The sequence below is a fragment of the Lepus europaeus genome, chromosome 5 (genome assembly GCF_033115175.1).
Source record: "Lepus europaeus isolate LE1 chromosome 5, mLepTim1.pri, whole genome shotgun sequence".
NCBI lineage: Eukaryota > Metazoa > Chordata > Mammalia > Lagomorpha > Leporidae > Lepus > Lepus europaeus.
The window spans coordinates 127348771-127369339 of NC_084831.1; the positions used below are offsets into that span (position 1 = coordinate 127348771).

The following is a 20569-nucleotide window of genomic DNA, read 5'->3' on the forward strand; positions in this document are numbered from 1 at the left end:
GAAAAGCTGGGACACGAATCTGTGCCCATATGGGTTGCTGGTGCCATGGGTGGAGGCATAGCCTACTACAACACAGTGCTGGCCCCGAAACTCAGTTATTTATTTTGTTTTAAGATTTATTTTATTTACTTTGAAAGGAAAAGTTACAGAGAGAAAAGACACACACACACACTCAGATATTCCATTCTCTGGGTCACTCCCCAGATGGCCACAATGGCTGGGTCTGGGCCAGGCCAAAGCTAGGAGCATGGAACTCCATCTGGGTCTCCCACATGAGTGCAGGGACCCAAGAATTTGGGCCATCTTTTTCTGCTCTCCCAGGCACATTAGCAGGAGCTGAATTGGAAGTGGAGCAGCCAGACTCCAGTTGGAGTCCGTACAGGATGCTGTCATTTCAGGCAGTGGCTTAACTACCCCTGGAATTCAGTTAACTTAAAAGGTGTAGGCCAGCGCCGCGGCTCAATAGGCTAATCCTCCACCTGTGGCGCCGGCACCCGAGGTTCTAGTCCCGGTTGGGGCGCCGGATGCTGTCCCGGTTGCCCCTCTTCCAGTCCTGCTCTCTGCTGTGGCCCGGGAGTGCAGTGGAGGATGGCCCGAGTGCTTGGGCCCTGCACCCGCATGGGAGACCAGGAGGAAGCACCTGGCTTCGGATCAGCATGGTGCACCGGCCGCAGTGGCCATTGAGGAGTGAACCAATGGAAAAAGGAAGACCTTTCTCTCTGTCTCTCTCTCTCTCACTGTCCACTCTGCCTGTAAAAAAAAAAAAAAAAAAAAAAAAAAAAAAAAAAAAAGAAGTGTAAAAACAAGATTGAAATCATGGCTTGAAAAAAAGAAAGAAAGGAAATTCCTTGGGATACCCATTGTTTCTGTAAGGATGTTTTCATGACTGCATGGCACTGACATTGTATTAGGTGGAGGCCAACGCAGAGAACAGGCTTCTCCTTGGAATATTTCATCTAACTGAATGGAATGAATAAACCTTAGCAACAACACATATCTAAATAAAACACAGGCCTTGAATTTGACATGCATCTCATTTGCAATAAGCTTTCCGTGCAAACCACCTCCTCCTTCTTCTCCTCTTCTTTTTTTTTTTTTTTTAAAGATTTACTTATTTATTTGAAATTCAGAATTACATAGAGAGAGGAAAAGACACACACACACACACAGAGAGAGAGAGAGAGAGAGAGAGAGAGTCCTTCCATCTGCTGGTTTATTCCTCAAATGACTGCAACTGCCAGGGCTGGGCCAGGCCGAAGCCAGGAGTCAGGAGCTTCTTCCAGATCTCCCACATGGGTACAGGGGCCCAAGAACTTGGGCCATCTTCCTCTGCTTCCCCAGGCGCATTAGCAGGGAGCTGGATCAGAAATGGAACAGCTGGGTCTCCAACTGGCGCCCATATGAGGTGCTGGATCTGCACGTGGCAGCTTTGCCTGCTAGGCCACAATGCTGGCCCCATCTACCTCTTCTTGATATAGAACTGATAAGGATTTACATTCTGGGTCCTTGGCCCGGTGTTGTGGCACAGTGGGTAAAGCTGCCATCTGAGGCTCCGGCATCCCAAACAGGTCCTAGTTCCAGTCCCAGCTGTTCCACTTCTGATCCAACTCCCTGCTAATGTGCCTAGGAAAAGCAGTGGAAGATGGCCCAAGTGCTTGGGCCCCTGACACCCATGTGGGAGACCAGGAAGAAGCTCCTGGCTTCAGCCTGGCCCAGCCCTGCGTGGTGTGGCCATGTGGGGAGTAAACCAGTGGATAGAAGACCTCTCTGTCTCTCCCTCTCTCTGACTTTCAAATAGATAAATAAGTAAATCTTAAAAAAACAAAATTCTGGCCCCTTTCCTTGCTAAGTGTGGGACCTTGGGCAAGTTATTCAAACCCCTCTGTGTCTCAGGCTCTTAAAAATGGGATGCTCTTAGGGTTTTCATGAAAATTAAGTACTACATGTAAGACTCTTAAAAACAGTGCCTGGCATTTAGAAATGCTAGTGAGTGTTGACAATTATTTTTCATTTTCCTAAGTCTGGAATGGATTTTTTTATATAGTAGTGTCTGCACCTGTACCTGGAATACCTTTGGGGCTTCAGGTTTTTTTGTTTGTGTTTTTCCTACAAACAATGTGTTACAGATTTAGATATGAAACTCTGATAAATTCAGCAGCCCAATGAGACCCAAGTTAATCCAGAAAACAGGCGGTTAGGAGTCGGAGGACATTTTAAATTTGGGAGAGAATAGGAGGCATCAATGAAGTAATTACTTAAAGTCTTGCTTGTAAGTTGTTGAGTTGCTGTGCCAGCTTTTCAAGAGTGCATTTCTGATGCACATGAAAGCCGCTGTGAGCGTGACATTCAAAGAGTCAAATACACATTATTAGACTTTCAGTCCCGGATTTATAAAAAGGCTAGTGGCACATTTCCTCATGCAAATGATCTTGGTTCTTACTAACACTTATGGACGAGGTCTCTATGGCAGTGTCCATGATTAATTTGTCCTACTCATCAGCTTGTTTTTATTTAAGGAGCTGTCCCAGAAGATGCACATCTTGACGAGTCATTTCGGCAGGCAGCGAGTACCTCTGCTCAGCAAAGGCAATGTGTAGTACACCGGCGCTTTGGGACAAAGTGAGAAATATAATTACCCCAATCATATATCCTCTTGTATGAGTTTGTCATGGAAACTGTTGAAGGAAGACATGTCTTTTGCAAGCAGTTTCATTGTGATGCTTTGTGGTGATGCCAATTCTTGTGATCAGTGACAGCTGGCCCTGTGCGTTGCCTTGGGTGAATGTGTCCACAGGGACAAATTCCACAGTGGAGCTGACCACTTGGTCCAAGTAATGTCAAGTTCAACTAGCTTTGGCACTGGCTTGTTTAACTTAGGGAAATTCTGGAGTAATATTAAGCCAGGTAAATTGTAGATATCATGTATTTCTACCTAAGGATTTTTAAAAATATTCTTTTTTGGCACATGATAATTGCACATATTGATGGGCTGCAATTACGTATATAATCTGTAATGATCAGATCAGTGTAGCAGGTGTATTTGTCACCTCAAACACATACCAGTGATTGATGATGGGAACACTGAGAATCCTCTCTACTAGCCTTTCTGTGGTGTTTTGGTACTGAGTACTTTGGTCATTAACTCCTGCTATGGCTCCTTCATTTGCACATTTTGCACTGGTAGGAAATTAAACATGTTTACAATCTTTCCATTATCCAATCTCTTCCATCATGGGAATAATTATGCAACTTTTCTCAACTTTTGGTGTAAGGGAGAAAACTAAGGCTCCTTTACAATAGGCAACTTGGACTCAAATACTTACTTACTAAGACAGGAACAACAACGCACCGGTCAGAAATAACTTGGGGAAGCCCGCTTGTCCATCCCCACTTATAGAAGTTTTTTGAAATCAGAAGATCCCCCAGATTCTCTGGCCTTAGTACTCCTTTTCTGCTTACTACGCTTCCACAAGGGTGACACCTGTCCCCTCCCCCACCGCCAACACAAGTCACCTATCACCGCTGAATGGAACAGCAGCAAAAGCAAGACCTGAGCTGGTGCCCCATTGGGGCGCAGCCCGGCAAAGCGGACTCTCAGAACTGACCAAGCAGCTCAGGTCCGGGGAATCTGCGACCGGACCCGGGGCCTTCCCGGTAAAACAGGAAAACAAAATAAACACCCCCTTTCCCACAATCAAAACCCGACGGCGCCGCAGCCGCGGGTGCTAACTGCGCCCGGCTCGGAACCCGACTTCCAAAAAGGAAAACTGGACTGAGCTCGGGTTCTCGAGAGCCCGCAGCCCGCGGCCGGGGCGAAGTCGCCGGGTGTGGCGGCCTGGCGGCCTGGCGGCGCGGGCAGCGCGGGCGGCCGAGCGCCGCGCGCCGGGGACTTTCACCTGCTCGGCGGGCAGCGCGGGGCGCGCGGGGGCGGGCCGGCGGCGGGCGGGGCCTCGGCGGCGGGCGGGAGGAGCCGGCCCGGGCCCGCCCCCGCGGGAGGAGTAGCCGGCTGGCGGCTGATCCGGCGTCTCCGTGACAGGCACCTCGCTCCGCCGCCGCCGCCGCCGCCTTTTCTTCCTCGTCCCGGGCCGCCCGTGGTGTCGCTCTGGGGCCGGCGCCGCGCCCAGTCCCGCTTCGGGCCGCGCGCCCACTGCTCCGGTCTCCGGGCCAGGGCGCCGCGCCGCGCCCGCTCGTGCTGCCGCTTCCCAAGCCGCCGTCCTCGGCGGCGGCAGGAATTGCGCGGCCACAGCGCCGCTCGCGTCGCCCTTATCCGCGCCGCCGGCTGCCTCTCGGCCCTCGGCGCCGCTCCGGGTCGCGGCCCCTCATCCCCGCCAGCACCGCCTCATCGGGCTCCGGTCTGCCTTTCCCGGGGTCTCGCTGGCCCCTTCCCGCTGTCGCCGCCGCCAAGTGCTCTGGAGGAGCGGGTCCCCCGTAGGTCACCATGCCCAGCAAAACCAAGTACAACCTTGTGGACGATGGGCACGACCTGCGGATCCCGCTGCACAACGAGGACGCCTTCCAGCACGGCATCTGCTTTGAGGCCAAGGTGAGGGGGCTGCGGGCAGGGGGACCGCCTGGGAGGGGGCTCATCTGGGATGCACGGTCACGCTGGCCGCGGAGCTGAGGGGGCTAGGCCGAGTTGGGGGCCTTTCTGGTACGGAGGGCGACTCTTGTTTACTCGGGTGTGTAATTCCGCGGGCTGCTGCCCAGAGCTGCAACTGCAAAGTTTGAGCGGCGTTGCTTCGCCCCCTTCCTCCCACCTGCGGACTCCGCCATCCTTCCCCGCCGTGGACTGGGATTGAGTTACTTCCCGGACCCCTCTTTCCGAAGGAGGAGCTGGTGACTGAGCGCAGCTGCACACCTGGTTTCCGAGACTCGTTTAAGGAAGCTCTGGTGTTATTTACCTGCTGGGCTCCCGTGGGAGAGGTGCTTTCGGGAAGGTCTTTTAAAAGAGAAATGCCTGCTTCCTCATTGGGGAAAAGAATACAGGTGGTTTTTTTTTTTTTTTTTTTTTTTTTTTTTTTTTTTTTCCAAGTGTTCAGGTAGTAACCAGGTCCTGGTGTGTCTTGATGTCTGATTTGCTATGATTTTTTTTTTTTTCGCATGTCCCGACCGTTGAAGATAAGCATGTGTGTGTGTGTGTGTGTGTGTGAGAGAGAGAGAGAGAGAGAGAGAGAGAGAGAGAGAGAGAGAGAGACAGAAAGCTACCCATTTGCTAGTTTTTGTGGTGCAATGCTAAGTTTCAGGATCTGGTAGGGATCTGCTGCTGTTGAAGAATTTTGCTGAAATTTTCAGCGCCGAGGCCAAAGCCCCAGGGCTGTCCTGGGGGAGAACTGGGAGTTAGCCTAGGTCGGCGGACCAGCCCCATGAATGAGGCTGGCGCCCTGTGATGCACTTCCCTGGGTGAGGATTTCTGGCTTCTGAAACTGCATAGAGGTTCCAGTGGCCATCGCTGGGAAGAATGCTCTTCTGTGGAGTTCTCTGCCCTTTCTTCATGCCACCTGCCCTCCCCAGTCGCATCAACACCCAGGATGCTCTGCACTGTTGCCAAGTGGAACAAAGCATTGCCCCTCCAAGTAGGCTGGGTCTTGTTGGGATTGAAAACGTGGAGACAATTTTACTCTTACCTTTTTCATCGCTGCAGGCTGTGAGCATCGCAGGCAAGGATCATTCCATTAGGTGCTCATGGCCTTCAAGTGGTGAAGGCTCTGACATGTGCCCAGTGAGGTCAGTTGTCCTTACACTGTTTTCCTTTTCACCCTCTACCATTTTGCTAGAGCTGGGAGGTGCCACCCCCTCCCTGCAACTTGTGCAGTGGAATGCAGAGCTGAATTACTGGGCATGGGTTGGGACCAGAATGGGGCTGCAGCCAAGATCTTATCTCACATCTCTCATCTCGCTGGGTAGATCTGGTTGGTCTGAGAGTGGATGTTTGGGTTAATTTTTGCCCAGGCCTGTTGATTTGGTGAACAGGATTTTTATTTGCAAGTGTAAGTTTTCATCATGGTCTCATGATTTTAATTTCCTTGAATGTACATACACTGGGAAATTGGCTTTTGTTTTGTTTGCAAAACCAGTGCTCTGTCTTGCAAGACTGAAGGTAAGAAGGGAGATCATATTCAAAGTGTTTATAAGCCTTTTTAATCTTGTTTCATGGTCCTCTATATTTAAGCCCAAATAGGTGCCCCAAATCTGATATGCCTAAGAATCACCAGGTGAGGGCATTAAAAGTCCATTCTTGCCCCACCCCAATTCTAACTTGAGACATCTGGGGGTACATGCTTTAATGAGCATTCCAGCTGACTTAATGCAGGTGATTTGGGGGAATCCTGGGCTTGCAGCTTGCTTCCAACCTGCTGGATCTCCTCGCTCTCCAGTACCAAGTGTACAGTTTCCTCTTCTAAGCAAATGTCTGGGGGCTGTGTGATGTAGTTCCTATAGTAACTTTCCTAGCTTCACAGTTGCTGTTGGTCAGGAGGAGGAGCCACAGTGGGTCTGAGCCGTGCTCCTGGTGTAGATCTGCGACATAGGGGACCAAGGGTTCTGTTTTGAGAATGGCGAGTTAGAGAACAAAGGACAAGGGCACGTAGGAAGGGAAGTGATGCAGCTTCCTGGGGCCAAGGCTGACTTGGAGGACCGTGTCCTAAGCTCCCACTTCTTAGTAATTCATGCTGGGCACTGGCACATTCCAACACCATAGCTGTCATTCAAGACCCAAGCAGGGGTAGAAGCAGAAGCCTTTCTGTCCCATGTGCAGAGAAGGCAAAGTGCCTTTTCTGGCTGGTGTCCACGTCCCTACAGAGCAGTGTCAGGGGATTGCACAGTCACTGGGATTTCAGGGTTTGAATCTATGCCACACTTTCCCCCAACAGGCCTTGTTGTATACCTTTGGTGGGTGAGCCTTCTCTCCCTAGGGCTGGCAGTTTTACAGGATCCACGCTGGATGGAGCCGTGTTTTTGGATATATGCATGTAGCTTATGTTCAGGGCTGTGCAGAGACTGGAAGGTTTAGGGTTATGATTGAAGGCTGTCTGGGTGGCAGAGCTCCTGTGCACCTTAAAAAATGCTTTTAGTCTTGAAGCAGAATCCTAGATGTTTAACCCTGGCAATACCTCATTGGATTCTCACTACTTGCTGCAAGATGGGTCTCCTTATGTCTGTTTTATAAACCAAGTTATAGGCTCAGGGAAGTTGTGGCCTGCCTTGGTACTCACAGCTGTACATGATAAAGCTAGGCAATAAACCTAGAGCTTTGTCTTCAGATTCCCAAACCTGGCACTTACATGCTTGATAATTTTTATTGACTGTTCACTCTGTGCTGGGCAGTGGTTTGAATCACAGCTCTCTAGTGGAGGTGGCTTCAGGTTCTAGCATCTAGGATTCTGATGTAGAATCTTGTTCACATTTTTAATGCTGGGCTCTGTCCAGGTTTCCCTTTAGGAGAGATCCCTGCTGACCATGTTTAGCATGTGTACCTTCCTCACTGACTGGAGCTGGTGGGTAGATGGTCAAATCTCAGATGGCTTGAAAGCTTATGGTCTCTCCTAACCTGTGTGTCTCTTGATCTTCCACTATGCCTTCCTGGTGCCCAGTGCCCTCAACTGACTCTCTCTATCTGCTTGGTCAGAAAGAGACTTCTGTTGACAATGGTGCAGGGATATTAGAGCATTAAAGTCATTACATTTTGTTTGCTTGGGACTTTCACATACAAAGACTTTTCTTCTTGTAGAAACAGGAACATGAGGGTTGTCTCCACTTTTCAGAGGCAAAAACTGAATCAGAGATGAACTTGTCCAGAGTCACAGAACTCAGTGCCAGATAGTGATGCTTGTTGAGTGTTTACTGTGTACCTTGCAGTGTCCTAGCTGCTTCCTCATTTAATCTACACCTTCCCGGACTTTTGACTCCTGGTGTGTGTTCTCTCATCTACTACAGGACTCACTTGGTCCTGAAATAATGGCTCCCTCTGTATTCCTAGAACTACATACATATGCCATTTGCTGGTATCCGCATGTCCTATCAGAGCTGGAAAGCACCTTGGCTTGTTCAATACAACCTTCATTTTACAGATGAGGAAATTGAGGTCTAGAGGGGAAGTCATTGACCTGAGGTCACATGGCTGGATAATAACAGAACTAGAATTGATCCTTGGGTCCCTGTCTTCAGGTTGGTTTCAGTTATCTATTGCTGAGTAACAAACTCCCTGAAGACTCATGCGTGAAACAACTGTTTACTCTGCTCTTGATTTGTAGGTTAGGAGTTCAGGCAGGCCCGGGTGGGCTGTTCTTCAGTTGTGTGTGGTGTTGATGGGAACATTCACTTGGCTACATTCATCAGTGGCTGAGCTGGAAGGTTCTGGAAGTCTTCATTCATGGCTGCCTTGGTGGTCCTCCACATGGCTGTTGGCTCCCTCCACCAGCTTGGCTTTTCTCACAGCATAGTGGCCTTGTTGTTAGCCAACTGGCTTTTAAGAGGAAGTGTTCCAAGAAGGAAGGCAGAAGCTCAGAAGACTTAGCTTTCCAAGAGTCACTTCTGCTGCATTCTGTTTTGACCAAAATGGGCTACAGGGGACAATAAATAGACTGAATTTCTTGATGGGGAGAATGTCAAGGTCACATTGCAAGATTGCACATGGGATGAGAGGTACCATCGAAATGGTCTTTGGATCAGTCTGCTGCAGAGTTTTTGTGTTCTTTCCACTCCACATGTATCTTCTCTGACTATATGGAATATTCTTGGAGTACCATGTTTCATGCTTCTGTTTATTTCCCAATGTCAAGTGCATACATAGTCAGCAATGAGAAAAATTGTCAAGTGGAAGAAATTACCAGTTGTAGAAAGTCTGAAAGCATCGAATATATTGTCGTATTGCTGAGTGATTTTGCAGTGTGGGGACATGTAGATGGACTGGAATGGAATTGAATAGCCATATTTCTGTCTTTGCTAAATTGCTTAACCCATTGATAGTTTCTGTGATGGGGTTTTAGAGATTTCAGTAAACCTACACAGAGGATGCTTGTGGATGCCTCTTGAACACACTGTAGAGAGAGCTTTCAGAGGAAGACCACAAATACATCTGATCACCATCAGTAGGCTGTCCCTGACCCAGCTGGAGCTGTGGGAAGTGCATGGGAAGGGGCTCCCAGAACCTGCCCCACCATATCCTGGGGGGGTTTGTGCTCCCTTCCAAACCCTCCTTTTGCTTCATGCAGACTGAGGGGCCTATCTTCCTGAGTTCTGAGTCAGTAGTGATTCAGATAGAGGGGCAGGTGTATTCTCTGATGCCACCTTCTTATGAATTTGTCCAAAATTCTTTTTTTAAAAAAAGTTTATTTATTTATTTGAGAAGCAGAGTTACAGACAAGAGAGTGGGAGAGACAGAAAGGTCTTCCATTGGTTCGCACACAATGGCCAGAGCTGTGCCAATCTGAAGCCAACAGCGAGAACCTCCTTTCAGGTCTCCCATGTGAGTGCAGGGGCCCAAGGACTTGTGCCATCTTCTGCTTTCCCAGGCACATTAACAGGGAGCTGGATTGGAAGTGGAACAGCTGGGACATGAACTGGCACCCATATGGGATGTTGGCACTGCAGGCGGTGGCTTTCCCTGCTACATCATAGTGCTGGCCCCTGTCCAGAATACTTTCAAACCCATTGCTGTCTTCTGCCCACACCACTTTAGGAGGCCAACAGTTTTAGCACTGTTCTGAAATGACACTTTTTTAAAAAAAGATTTTATTTATTTGAGAGGTAGAGTTATAGACAAAGAGGGAGAAACAAAGAGAAAGGTCTTACATCCACTGGTCACTCCCCAGATGGCCATAATGGCTGGAGCTGAGCCGATCCAAAGCCAGGAGCCAAGAGCTTCTTCTGGGCCTCCCATGCGGGTGTAGGGGCCTAAGGACTTGGGCCATCTTCTACTGCTTTCCCAGGCTATAGCAGAGAGCTGGATCATAAGAGGAGCAGCTGAGATATGAACCAGCACCTGTATGGGATGTGGGTGCCACAAATGGAGGCTTAGGCCACTAGGCCACAGCGCCGGCCCCATGGCACCTGTTTTGCTTTGTTTTTCTGTTGCTCTCAGGTATCCCTGGGTTTTCCTTCACAACTAGTGTCTTGGGATATGATGGACAAAGCTATTGCTGCCTTAGCCATATATTTCATGATTTTGTGGCTTTCAAGAATACCTCTTTTGCCCAAAATGTCCCAGTCCATTTTAGTCATCAGAATCATGCAGCAACAGGTAATGATGACCTTCACCAAACCGTCTATAACCAGGACCCTAATCAGACTCCACTCACTGCTTATTATTTCTTACTCATAATGCTGCTACTTTCAGGAACTCAAACTTTCAGAATGCTTTCTTTAGCTGTAATTACCCACTGCCTCCTCACTGCTCTATTGCCTTGATGCTACCCTTAGATCTCCAGTGACCTTTTAGCTGTTATCCTGTTCCCTGAGCAGCCTGGAACCTTGCCAAGGTCTCTTCCTCCCCATTTTCTTGCCCTTCACTGCCAACCTGATCCTTGCGTCTTCCCTTCTTCCTTTCTGTTTTTGGAAAAGGGACTTTCTCCCTCCTTCATTCCCCTTTCTAATAGCATTTTGAGGTACAATTCACATACTGTACACTTTACTAATTTAAAACACAGTATAGTCACAGATGTCTACAATCATCACGTGATCCATTTTAGAGCATTTTTGTCACCTCAGAGAAACCCAGTGCCTTTCAACCATCACCCTCCTACACCCCACTGACCCGCATCCTAAGTAGCCATTTGTCTAGTTTCTGTCTCAGATGTGCGTTTCCCGATGTTTCCTATAAATGGAGTCATGTAAAACATGGGACTTTCATTTCTTTCACTTAGCATGCAGCCTTTCATAATGTTCCTCCGTGCAGTAGCACATGTCAGTACTTCATTCCTTTTTATGCCCTCATAATATTCCATTGTAGGAATAGATCACATTTTGTTCATCCACCAGTTGATGAACACTTAGGTTATTCTTAATTTTTTATATACTGATATCAACATGCATGCTTAAGTATTTTTGCATACTTGCATTTTCTCCTGGGGAGATAAGTGGGAGTGGAATTGCTTGGTCCTTTGGTGGCTCTGTGTAGCTATTTGTGGAGCTACCAGGTTCTTTTCTAATTGTGGCTGCATCATTTTACCTTTCTGCCAGAAGTGTGTTAAGATTCTGATTCATCCATATCCTCACCAACACTTGTTTTTTTTTTTGACAGGCAGAGTTAGACAGTGAGAGAGACAGAGAGAAAGATCTCCCTTCCATTGATTCACTCCCCCCCCCCCAAATGGCCGCCACAGCCGGTGCTACACCAATCCAAAGCCAGGAGCCAGGTGCTTTTTCCTGGTCTCCCATGTGGGTGCAGGGCCCAAGGACCTGGGCCATCCTCCACTGCACTCCTGGGCCACAGCAGAGAGCTGGACTGGAAGAGGAGCAACTGGGACAGAATCCGGCGCCCCAACCGGGACTATAACCCAGGGTGCCGGTGCTGCAGGTGGAGGATTAGCCTAGTGAGCTGTGGTGCCGGCCCCAACTCTTGTTAATGTTTGAGTTTCTGATTCTAGCCATCCTCCTGGCTGTGAGGTGGTATTTCATTTTGGTTTTGATTTGTATTCCCCTGTTGAATAGTGATACAGAACATCCTTTCATGTGTATTTGGGGCCAATTGTGTGTCTTCTTGGGAGAAAAGCCTATTCAGTTCCTTTACCTGTTTGAAAATAGGATGATTTTTTTTTTTTTAATTTGACAGAGTTAGACAGTGAGAGAGAGAGAGAGAAAAGTTTTCCTTCCATTGGTTCACACACACCCCCCCCCCCCCCAAATGGCTGTCACAGCTGGAGCTACGCCAATCCGAAGCCAGGAGCTGGGTGCTTCCTCCTGGCCTCCCATGCAGGTGCAGGGGCCCAAGCACTTGGGTTGTCCTCCACTGCTCTCCCGGGCCACAGCAGAGAGCTGGACTGGAAGAGGAACAACCGGGACCAGAACCCAGCGCCCATATGGGATGCAAGCACCGCAGGTGAAGGATTATCCAAGTGAGCCATGGTGCCGGCCCCAGGATGATCTTTTACTATGGAGTTGTAAGAGTCCTTTATATATTTTGGATTCAAATCCCTTATATAGATTTGAATGTTTATCCTGTGAATGGTCTTTTAATTTTCTTGGAATTTGCTGTCCTTTGAAATACAAAGGTTTTTAATTTTGATGTAGCCCACTGCATTTTTCTTTTCCCCTCCTGTTAAACTCTTCTGCCCTCCCTTCATTCCCCACCTCGGCATGGCCAATTTTGCTCCACACTGGTCCACTCCTCTCTGTCTAGGAATGTGCTGTGGCCTTGCCTCCGTGAAGCCTTCTCTCCACCTCTTTATTTATTTATTTTTTTAAAGATTTATTTATTTGAAAGTTAGAGCTACACAGAGAGAAGGAGAGGCAGAGAGAGCGAGAGAGCGAGAGAGCGAGCGAGGTCTTCTGTCTGCTGGTTCACTCCCCAACTGGCTGCCATGGCCGGAGCTGCACCAATCCAAAGCCAGGAGCCAGGAGCTTCTTCTGGGTCTCCCACGTGGGTGCAGGGGCCCTGGGACTTGGGCCATCTTCCACTGCTTTCCCAGCCACAGCAGAGAGTTGGATGGGAAATGGAGCAGCCAGGATCGAACTGGTGGCCATATGGAATGCCGGCACTGCAGGTGGCAGCTTTATTTGCTACACCACAGCCTTGGCCTTGCCTCTCTCTTTATTAACACATGTGGATCTCTCCTTTCACAGCTGATCGTCGTGAACATGTGCCCTACCCTCTGCAGTTTCTCAGTGCTCATTCAGTCCCTGGCCATGTCCTGACGTGTGACCTTGCTGCCACGTGGAAATTGTTCTATCACCTTCTCTGTCTTCTTGCTGGCTCCTCTTCTGGGCTGCTGCTCTTCCTCTGCCTTCGGCCTCCCCTGTGAGTGCTCCACTCCCTGTCCTGTGGGTTTCACCACTTGCACCCCCTTTGCTATGCAGTTGGGCGCCTGCATCTCTGACACTGGTCCAGACTCCAGGTCTTCATTTCCGGCTTCCTGCTGGCCTCTCTACTTGGACCAGTTGCTGACCCCATTGCTCAACAAGCTTGAAAGTAAATCTCTCTGACTTTATCTTTCCTTCAGTTCAGTGACCCCACCATCCTGTCACGCACCCAGGCCTGGCACCGTGGAGTGTTATTTGAATTCTTTCATTAAAAGCCAACCCATTGGCTGTTTGCTGGGTACCTGCCTATCATGACCAGGCTCTTCTCTCTCACAACCCTCCCATCCCCCCAAATCAGGTCAGTTGCCAAGTCCTATTTTTTTTTTTAAAGATTTATTTATTTATTTGAAAGGCAGAGCCACGGAGAGGCAGAGGCAGAGAGAGAGAGAGAGAAAGTTCTTCCATCTGTTGGTTCACTCCCCAATTGGCTGCAATGACTGGAGCTGGGCTTATCTGAAGCTAGGATCTGAGATCTTCCTCCAGGTCTCCTACATGGGTGCAGGGGCCCAAAGACTTGGGCCACCTTCCACAGCTTTCCCAGGCCATAGAAGAGAGCCGGATTGGAAGTGGAGCAGCCAGGACTCAAACTGGTGCCCATATGGGATGCTGGCATCACAGGTGGCAGGCTCTTGAACACTCTGCGATATCCATCCATCCTTGCACCCTGGTTGGTCAGTTGTGCCTTGTCTCTTATCAGGACTGTCCGTTGCCTTCTGAAGGCCGTCAGTGCTCCACTTCTGATTCCCTTTGTCGTATAAACTTTTGGTCTGTTAAATTTCCTGAAATATGGTTATCCTCCCACTCAACATGAAAAGTTTATAAATCTACTAGATCCAGAATTTTTTGTATCGTTCAAGGTGCTGCATTTTTGAATAATTCCCTTTTATCACCCTGTGCTTCAACCCAGTTGGAGTACTCACCATTTCCCAAACCTCCCTCTAACTTCCTTTCCTGTTCACATGTCACTCTGCGACATGGATGTTACCAGTCCCTCCTCCAAGTTGAAGGGAGTGAACCAGCCTTCTTTGTGATCGAGCTGGTTGCCTTGGTTTGATTTTTCATCTCAGATGTCATTGTCATGTCCTCTCACTTGCACTTGTTTTCAGCAGTGTCTATAGAAAGTGTATTTTGAGTAAATGAGTATAATTTCTAAGATGCTCCCTGTAGGGATGTCAAGGCCCTCCTGAGTCTTCCAAGAGTGGGAGATGCCTTAATTGGCTCCAGTCTCCTCTCGAGACTCTCTGCTTTTGTCTTGGCCCCTAATGACTTAAGGGACTCCATGGCATGGCCTCTTTCTGAATCGGCCTCCTATGTACCTTCCTGTGGAGGTGCTGAGTAAGCATCTTTTCCTGACTAAATGAAATTCCGGTGATGGATGTCCAGTGGAGTTAGAATCTGAGTTTAGAGCATATGGCCATTTTCAGGAATAGGTAATTGTCATAATTGTCATTTTAATAAAAGGACTTACTCGCTGTGTGGCCTTGCATGAGTTCCTGAACATCTCCTGTAGCATTCACGTCAGTCAAAGTGAGGTTACAAATAGCACCTACTGCATAGGATTGATGAATGGATTAGATGAGTGCTCCATGGAGGTGGCTTGCCACAGTGCCTGCCACACGGTTGGCTTCAGTGGCTGTTGTTGCTATTAAGTCCTTCAGTTTGCAACTGTAAGTTTCATCTCTGCATGGCTTTACTCTATAGAATAATCATATGCTGAGTTATTTTATGAGTCAGAGGCCTCATACTGCATTATCTTCATTATACATGCCTGCTTAAATAATCGAGCTAGCATTACTCTGATGCCTAAAGTTGCAAATCAGACAGCATGATTACTTTGAGGGCTTAAAATAGCTGTCAGCCTCCTTGGGAAGGAATAAAAAGGGGTTAACTAGGTTCTGGTGCATGTGCAGATCACATTTGTTCCAGCCTTTTAATCCTTGTTAGGATTAGAAGTCACAAAATCTTAAGTGTGGTATGTTGTCTCTCTTTACTTGTCTTTCTCTGAATTTCTTGGACAAATATTTCTTTAAGCAGAAGTAAGCTAAGCAGAAGCAATCTTGTATCACGGGATTAATTACTACCTTATGATGCTTACATTTTCCTCTCAGTTTTTCTGTTTCACATCATGTTTGCTTTTAAGTCCTGGTGCAGCTGGCTTTAAAGTTATTTAAAATGGCCCTCGTGGAAGTTCAGTGCCCGTAGAGTGTTGGAGTGCTTTAGAATCCCCTACTCGCCCACACCCTGCATGTAGTCCAGTTGGTTGTCTTACACCTTTATGGGCTGTCTGTGAGATTGGAGGTCACTGGCTACTCCCACTTATTTATTTTTCTTGAGATTTATTTATTTATTTGAAAGTCAATTGCAGAGAGAGGGAGAGAGAGATAAAGGAAGAGTAAGAGAGGGAGAGAGGGAGGGAGGGAGGGAGAGAGAGATCCTCCATCTACTGGTTCACTCCTCAAGTGGCTGCAATGGCCAGGGCTGCCCAGGCTGAAGCCAGGAGCCAGGAGCTTCATCTGATCTCCCACATGGGTGGCAGGGGCCCACACACTTGGACTATCTTCTGCTGCTTTCCCAGGCCATTCACCAGCCTTGAGTGTTGAATGAGGCAGGGATTAAGGGAGTAAGGGCAGTTGCTACCCAGTGCACCCTGTGTTTGGGACATCCTGAGATTCATTAGCCTGTGGGGTGTGTATGTGTGTGTGTGTGTGTGTGTATGTGTTGCAAAGAGAGAGTGGAGGAGATAAGGAGAATTGTGTATGAGAGAGAAAGGCTGCTTCTGAATTGCCATATATCCTCTATTCTGTTGGTCCTATGTGTGTATTTCTTGTCTCTGTATCGAGGCTACAGGCCCTTCTGGGGTGGAGGGTTCTCCCTACATATCTGCCTCGTGCTGGCCACATGAAAGAAAGGTAACACAGTGATCACTCCCATTTAGAAAGCACGCGGTTGCAGGCACTCTGCCAGGCTCCTGTGAAATGATGAATCCCCCTGACAACCATGTGGGTCAGGAGACCGTGGTTACCAGCCTTTGACAGAGGGGAAGCCAAGGTGTAGAGAGGCAGAGTAACTTGCTTGTAGTCTCCATCTAGTAATGGTTGGACCCAGGGGTTGCAGCTGGGCAGTCTGGCTCACAGTGTTCACTGTTAACTGACATGCTGTATGTCTTTCAAAGGACCACCAGCTAATGTTGGTCAGGTACTGTGTGTGTTTTGTGTATATACATATGTATTATTTAAATATTTATTTATTTATTTGAAAGGCAGAGTTACAGAGAGGCAGAGGCAGAGAGGGAGAGAGATCTTCCATGCAGTGGTTCACTCCACAAATGGCCTCAATGGCCTGAGTTGGACTGATCCAAAGCCAGGAGCTTCTTCCAGTTCTGCCATACAAGTACAGGGACCCAAGGACTTGGGCCATCTTCTACTGCTTTCCTAGGCCATAGCAGAGAGCTGGATTGGAAGTAGAGCAGCCAGGTCTCGAACTGGTCCCATATGGGATGCCAGCACTGCAAGCAGCAGCTTTACCAACTATGCCACTGCGCCAGCAGCAGCTTTACCAGCTATGCCACCGTGCCAGCCCCATGTTTTGTGTATATTAATAAGCATTTTGTGTATGTTAACTGCTGTAATCATTACAGTGGCTTCCTGGGAGCATCTCTTCCTAGGTTGGACTGATGGGCAAATGGTCTGTTAAACATGGTGGTCTTAGCCCTTCCCACTGTGGTCATGTCTGTGACCTATGGACTGGGCTGCTGCTCCGTGCCAATGAATTACAGGCCATCTGGGAAGATTGTTCAGGTGGACCCTGTCGGTGATATCTGGAGAGAGAAATGAGGCATTAGTGAGTGGGTGGCAGAGCGGGCAGGAGCCATGCTTTGGGAGGCTCTTCCTTCTGGGAGAGATTTACTCTGCTGGGCTCTTGCCTATGTGTTTCCTGTCTAATGGAAACCCCACTCTCTGTCAACTTCTCTTTCTTTCCTTTCCCACCTCCATTCCGCCCTCTCGTCCTTTCCCTTCCTTAAATAAGTTAATCTGAGAGAAAGAAAGAAAGGGAGGGAGAGAGAAAGTTCTTCCATCTGCTGGTTCATTCTCCAAAAGGCTGCAATGGCCAGGGCTGGGCCAGGCCGATGTCAGGAGCCTGGAACTCCATCCAGGTCTCCCACATGGGTAGCAGTAGCATGAGTACTTGGGCCACCTTCCACTGCTTTCCCAGATGCATTAGCAGGGAGCTGAATTGAAGTGGAGCAGCCAGGACAGGAACCAGTGCACATGTGGGATGCTGGCATCACAGGTGGCAGCTTAACCCACCATGCCACAGCTCTGGCTCCTTGCATCCCCATTTCTGAGGACCAGTCCTCTCTGCTTACAGGCCCCAAGGCCCCTTCCAAGGGGATTTAAATGCTGAAATGCTTCCAGTCCAGGAGATGGTACCTTTTGGGTTGGACTCCTTAGCACACAGTGTATGGTGGAAGAACTCCGTGGTTCTGCCCTTTTCCCCTCCTCTTGAGTATAAATTCTTACCTTTCTGTTTTGGTCTCTTCCGATGGGAAGAGGCACTCATGTGGAAGCATTTTCTTTTTCTGCCAAGGGGAAGATTAATGTCTCCCATGAGCCAAGTGACAGGTAACATATTATCTCGCTCCCATGCTATTCCCATAAACACACATACCCTGTACTGTAACTACATTTTCAAACTGGCTCTTTGATGTGTGTGGATTTTCTTTTCTTAAAATTGGCAGCCCAAGTTAAACACATCTGGGGCACTCATAACCAAAGTGTGATTAAAACTTTTTCCTGCAAGTCCTTCAAGGTCCCTGACATGCAGCTCTTCTTCCTTCTGGTCAAGGGTTTTGCAGCTTCATCAGATGAAGGCAGTTACCTGCAAATTCATTTGGTTGATTAGAGCAGCTGTTCTCAATAGTTTATCTAGATCAGAATCACCTGGAAACTAGTAAAAAAACAATTAAGACCCAGTCTGTTGAAGTAGCCTAGGGTCTGGGTCTCTGTAGCTTTATCAGGTGTTCCAGGGGATTCTGACCCACACCTTAGTTTGAGAATCATGGTGTTAGAGCCCTGCTTCTCAAACTTGGTAGCTCCTTGGAGTCTGTAAAGATTTAAATAAACAAACAACAACACAACCCAGTGTTGATGTCTGAGTACTCCCAGTGATTTTGATTCCGTTCGTGTGCGGTGTCGCCTGGGCATTGCAGTTTTTATACCTTCTGTTTCTTTGTGCAGACCATCTACTTTTTCCTGTTTCAAGCATACTCATAATTGCTTGTTGAAGCATTTTTGTGAAGGCCGCTTTAAAATCCTTGCCAGGTAATTCTATTATGTCTGTCATCCTGACATTGGCATCTGTTGATTGTCTTCTCCCATTCTTGTTGAGATTTTTTCCTGCTTCTTGGAATGATGATTTTTTTTTTTTATTGAAACTTGGAGGATATTTTGGGTATTATGCTATGCGATTCTGGGTCTTGTGTAAGTGTTTGTCCTAACAGGGCTCCTGTGCCCAGGGGCTGTTAGGGAAGTGAGAAGAGGCTGCCGCCTTGTTACTGTCAGGTGGGGGTGGACGTCTAGGCCGTCCTGTAGGCCTCAGCCAAGTGGGAAGTGGCAGTGATGCCTCATGACTGCTGCCCACATGGCTGCCACTTGCCTTGTTTTCCCAGGTGGTGGTGAAAGTTCTGATTCTTCCACCTCCTCTGACACTCCAGGAGGGGGAAGGAGGAGGCCGTGCTACTGCCAGGTGGGGTGAATGCCTGGCTTCCCATCTGCCCTTGGCTGATACTGCTGGAGAGAGGGTGCAGTTGAAGCGTCTTGGTGCAGCCGTGTGAGGGCAGAACTTTAAATTTCCGCTTGGTTGGTGGGGCGGGGTCACTGCGTTTTCTGTTTTTTGTAGTGTTTAGCTGGAGTAGAGCTGTTATTCTCTGAAAATTCTCCATCATGCTAAGTTGCACTTTTCTTGGTCATCTGGCTAGAGAGAGCAGCCTTTCTCCAGACTTTGTGTCTTGTCTGTGTGTGTTGGTGTGTTTGGGCCTCTGGTTTCCTTAGCAATCAGTTTGGAATATGAGGTGCAAAAAGGAAAGGCAGAGAACTCACGGCCGTGTGGTCCCTTGGGTGCTGAGGTCCCTAGCTGGCCTACCTGTTTCTCTCCATCTTCCAGAGTCTCCACATACTTGTTGCATATATAATGTCTGGCATGTTTTGCTTATACTTGGCAGGAATAATAGGGAAAATTGTGTCTGTACCATCTTTCTGGAAGTTCCTCCACTTTGGGAGTTTTAAAAGCTCCACAGGTGGGCCGGCGCCGTGGCTATCCTCCGCCTTGTGGCGCCGGCACACCGGGTTCTAGTCCCGGTCGGGGCGCCGGCACACCGGTCCCGGTTGCCCCTCTTCCAGTCCAGCTCTCTGCTGTGGCCCGGGAGTGCAGTGGAGGATGGCCCAAGTGCTTGGGCCCTGCACCCATGGGAGACCAGGAGAAGCACCTGGCTCCTGGCTTCGGATCAGCGCCGTGCGCCGGCTGCAGCACGCCGGCTGCGGCGGCCATTGGGGGGGTGAACCAACGGCAAAGGAAGACCCCCCCCTCTCTCACTCACTCACTATCCACTCTGTCTGTCCAAAAAAAAAAAAAAAAAAAAAAAAAAGGCTCCACAGGTGATTCTGACCAAACTGGGGAGTCTCAGAGTGAAACCACTGGAGCAGGCAGGCTAAGGAAGCATTGGTGAGAAGATCAAGAGGGACCTGGAGTGCTCAGTGTTGTGGTGCAGTGGGTTAAGCTGCTGCTTGTGGTGCTGGCTTCCCATGTTGGAGTACTGGTCGGAGTTCTAGCTGCTCTGCTTCTGATCCAGCTTCTTGCTAATACCCATGGGAAGGCAGAAGACAACCTAAGTATTCGTGTTGTGGGCTAGGTTGGGCCTAAATTTCTATTCCAGACTCTTGCCTTTTACTGAGAGAAGAATTCTAAGTACAGGCCCAAGCATGACGTGCAGTGGGATAAGGTTTGTTTACAAAGTGAGAAGAATACTCACGCACTTGCGAGCTTTATTTAGGGAGAGTGGGCCACGAAAGACAAAGGAGGTTTTCATACCCTGCTTTGCTCATCCTGGGTCCACAAGGAGAGAGAGAGCAACTTCTGCTTTACCCGGCTTTTTATGAGCTTAGAAAACTGGAAGTCTTTACATGGTACTGCCCCCAGGTCCCAGGTAAAGGGAAGTATTTCCTAGGAAGACATTGTCTGATTGACAGGTAGATGGATGTGGTAACATGGAGTGAGGGTGGTATGCCTTCCAGCTCATGAGCTTAAACTATCTGACTTTTCCCACATCACTTGAGCCCTGGCCACCCATGTGGAAGACCAGGATGGAGTTCTGGCTCCTGGTTTTGGCCTGACTCAGTCCCAGCTGTTGCAGCTCTTTGGCTAGTGAACCAGCTAATAATGGAAGATCTGTGTCATTCTGCCTTTTAAAGAAATACATCTTTTTAAAAAAGAAGACCTGGAATATTTCCCAAGTAGTGATCTTTATGAATCATTGTGTATCCCACTCCCCTACAATCTT

General features: G+C 48.5%; 1 protein-coding gene across 2 annotated transcripts in view; it reads left to right on the top strand.

Annotated features, from left to right (window-relative positions):
* Window positions 1-4247: 4247 nt before the first annotated feature.
* Window positions 4248-20569, top strand: part of LOC133760330 (carboxyl-terminal PDZ ligand of neuronal nitric oxide synthase protein-like) — a 354785-nt gene continuing 338463 nt past the window's right edge. For both annotated transcript variants that reach the window (XM_062192633.1, XM_062192634.1), the window contains exon 1: window positions 4248-4543. In XM_062192633.1, coding sequence (XP_062048617.1) covers window positions 4439-4543 — 105 coding nt within the window. In that variant the 5' untranslated portion in view covers window positions 4248-4438. The remainder of the gene's footprint in view (window positions 4544-20569) is intronic.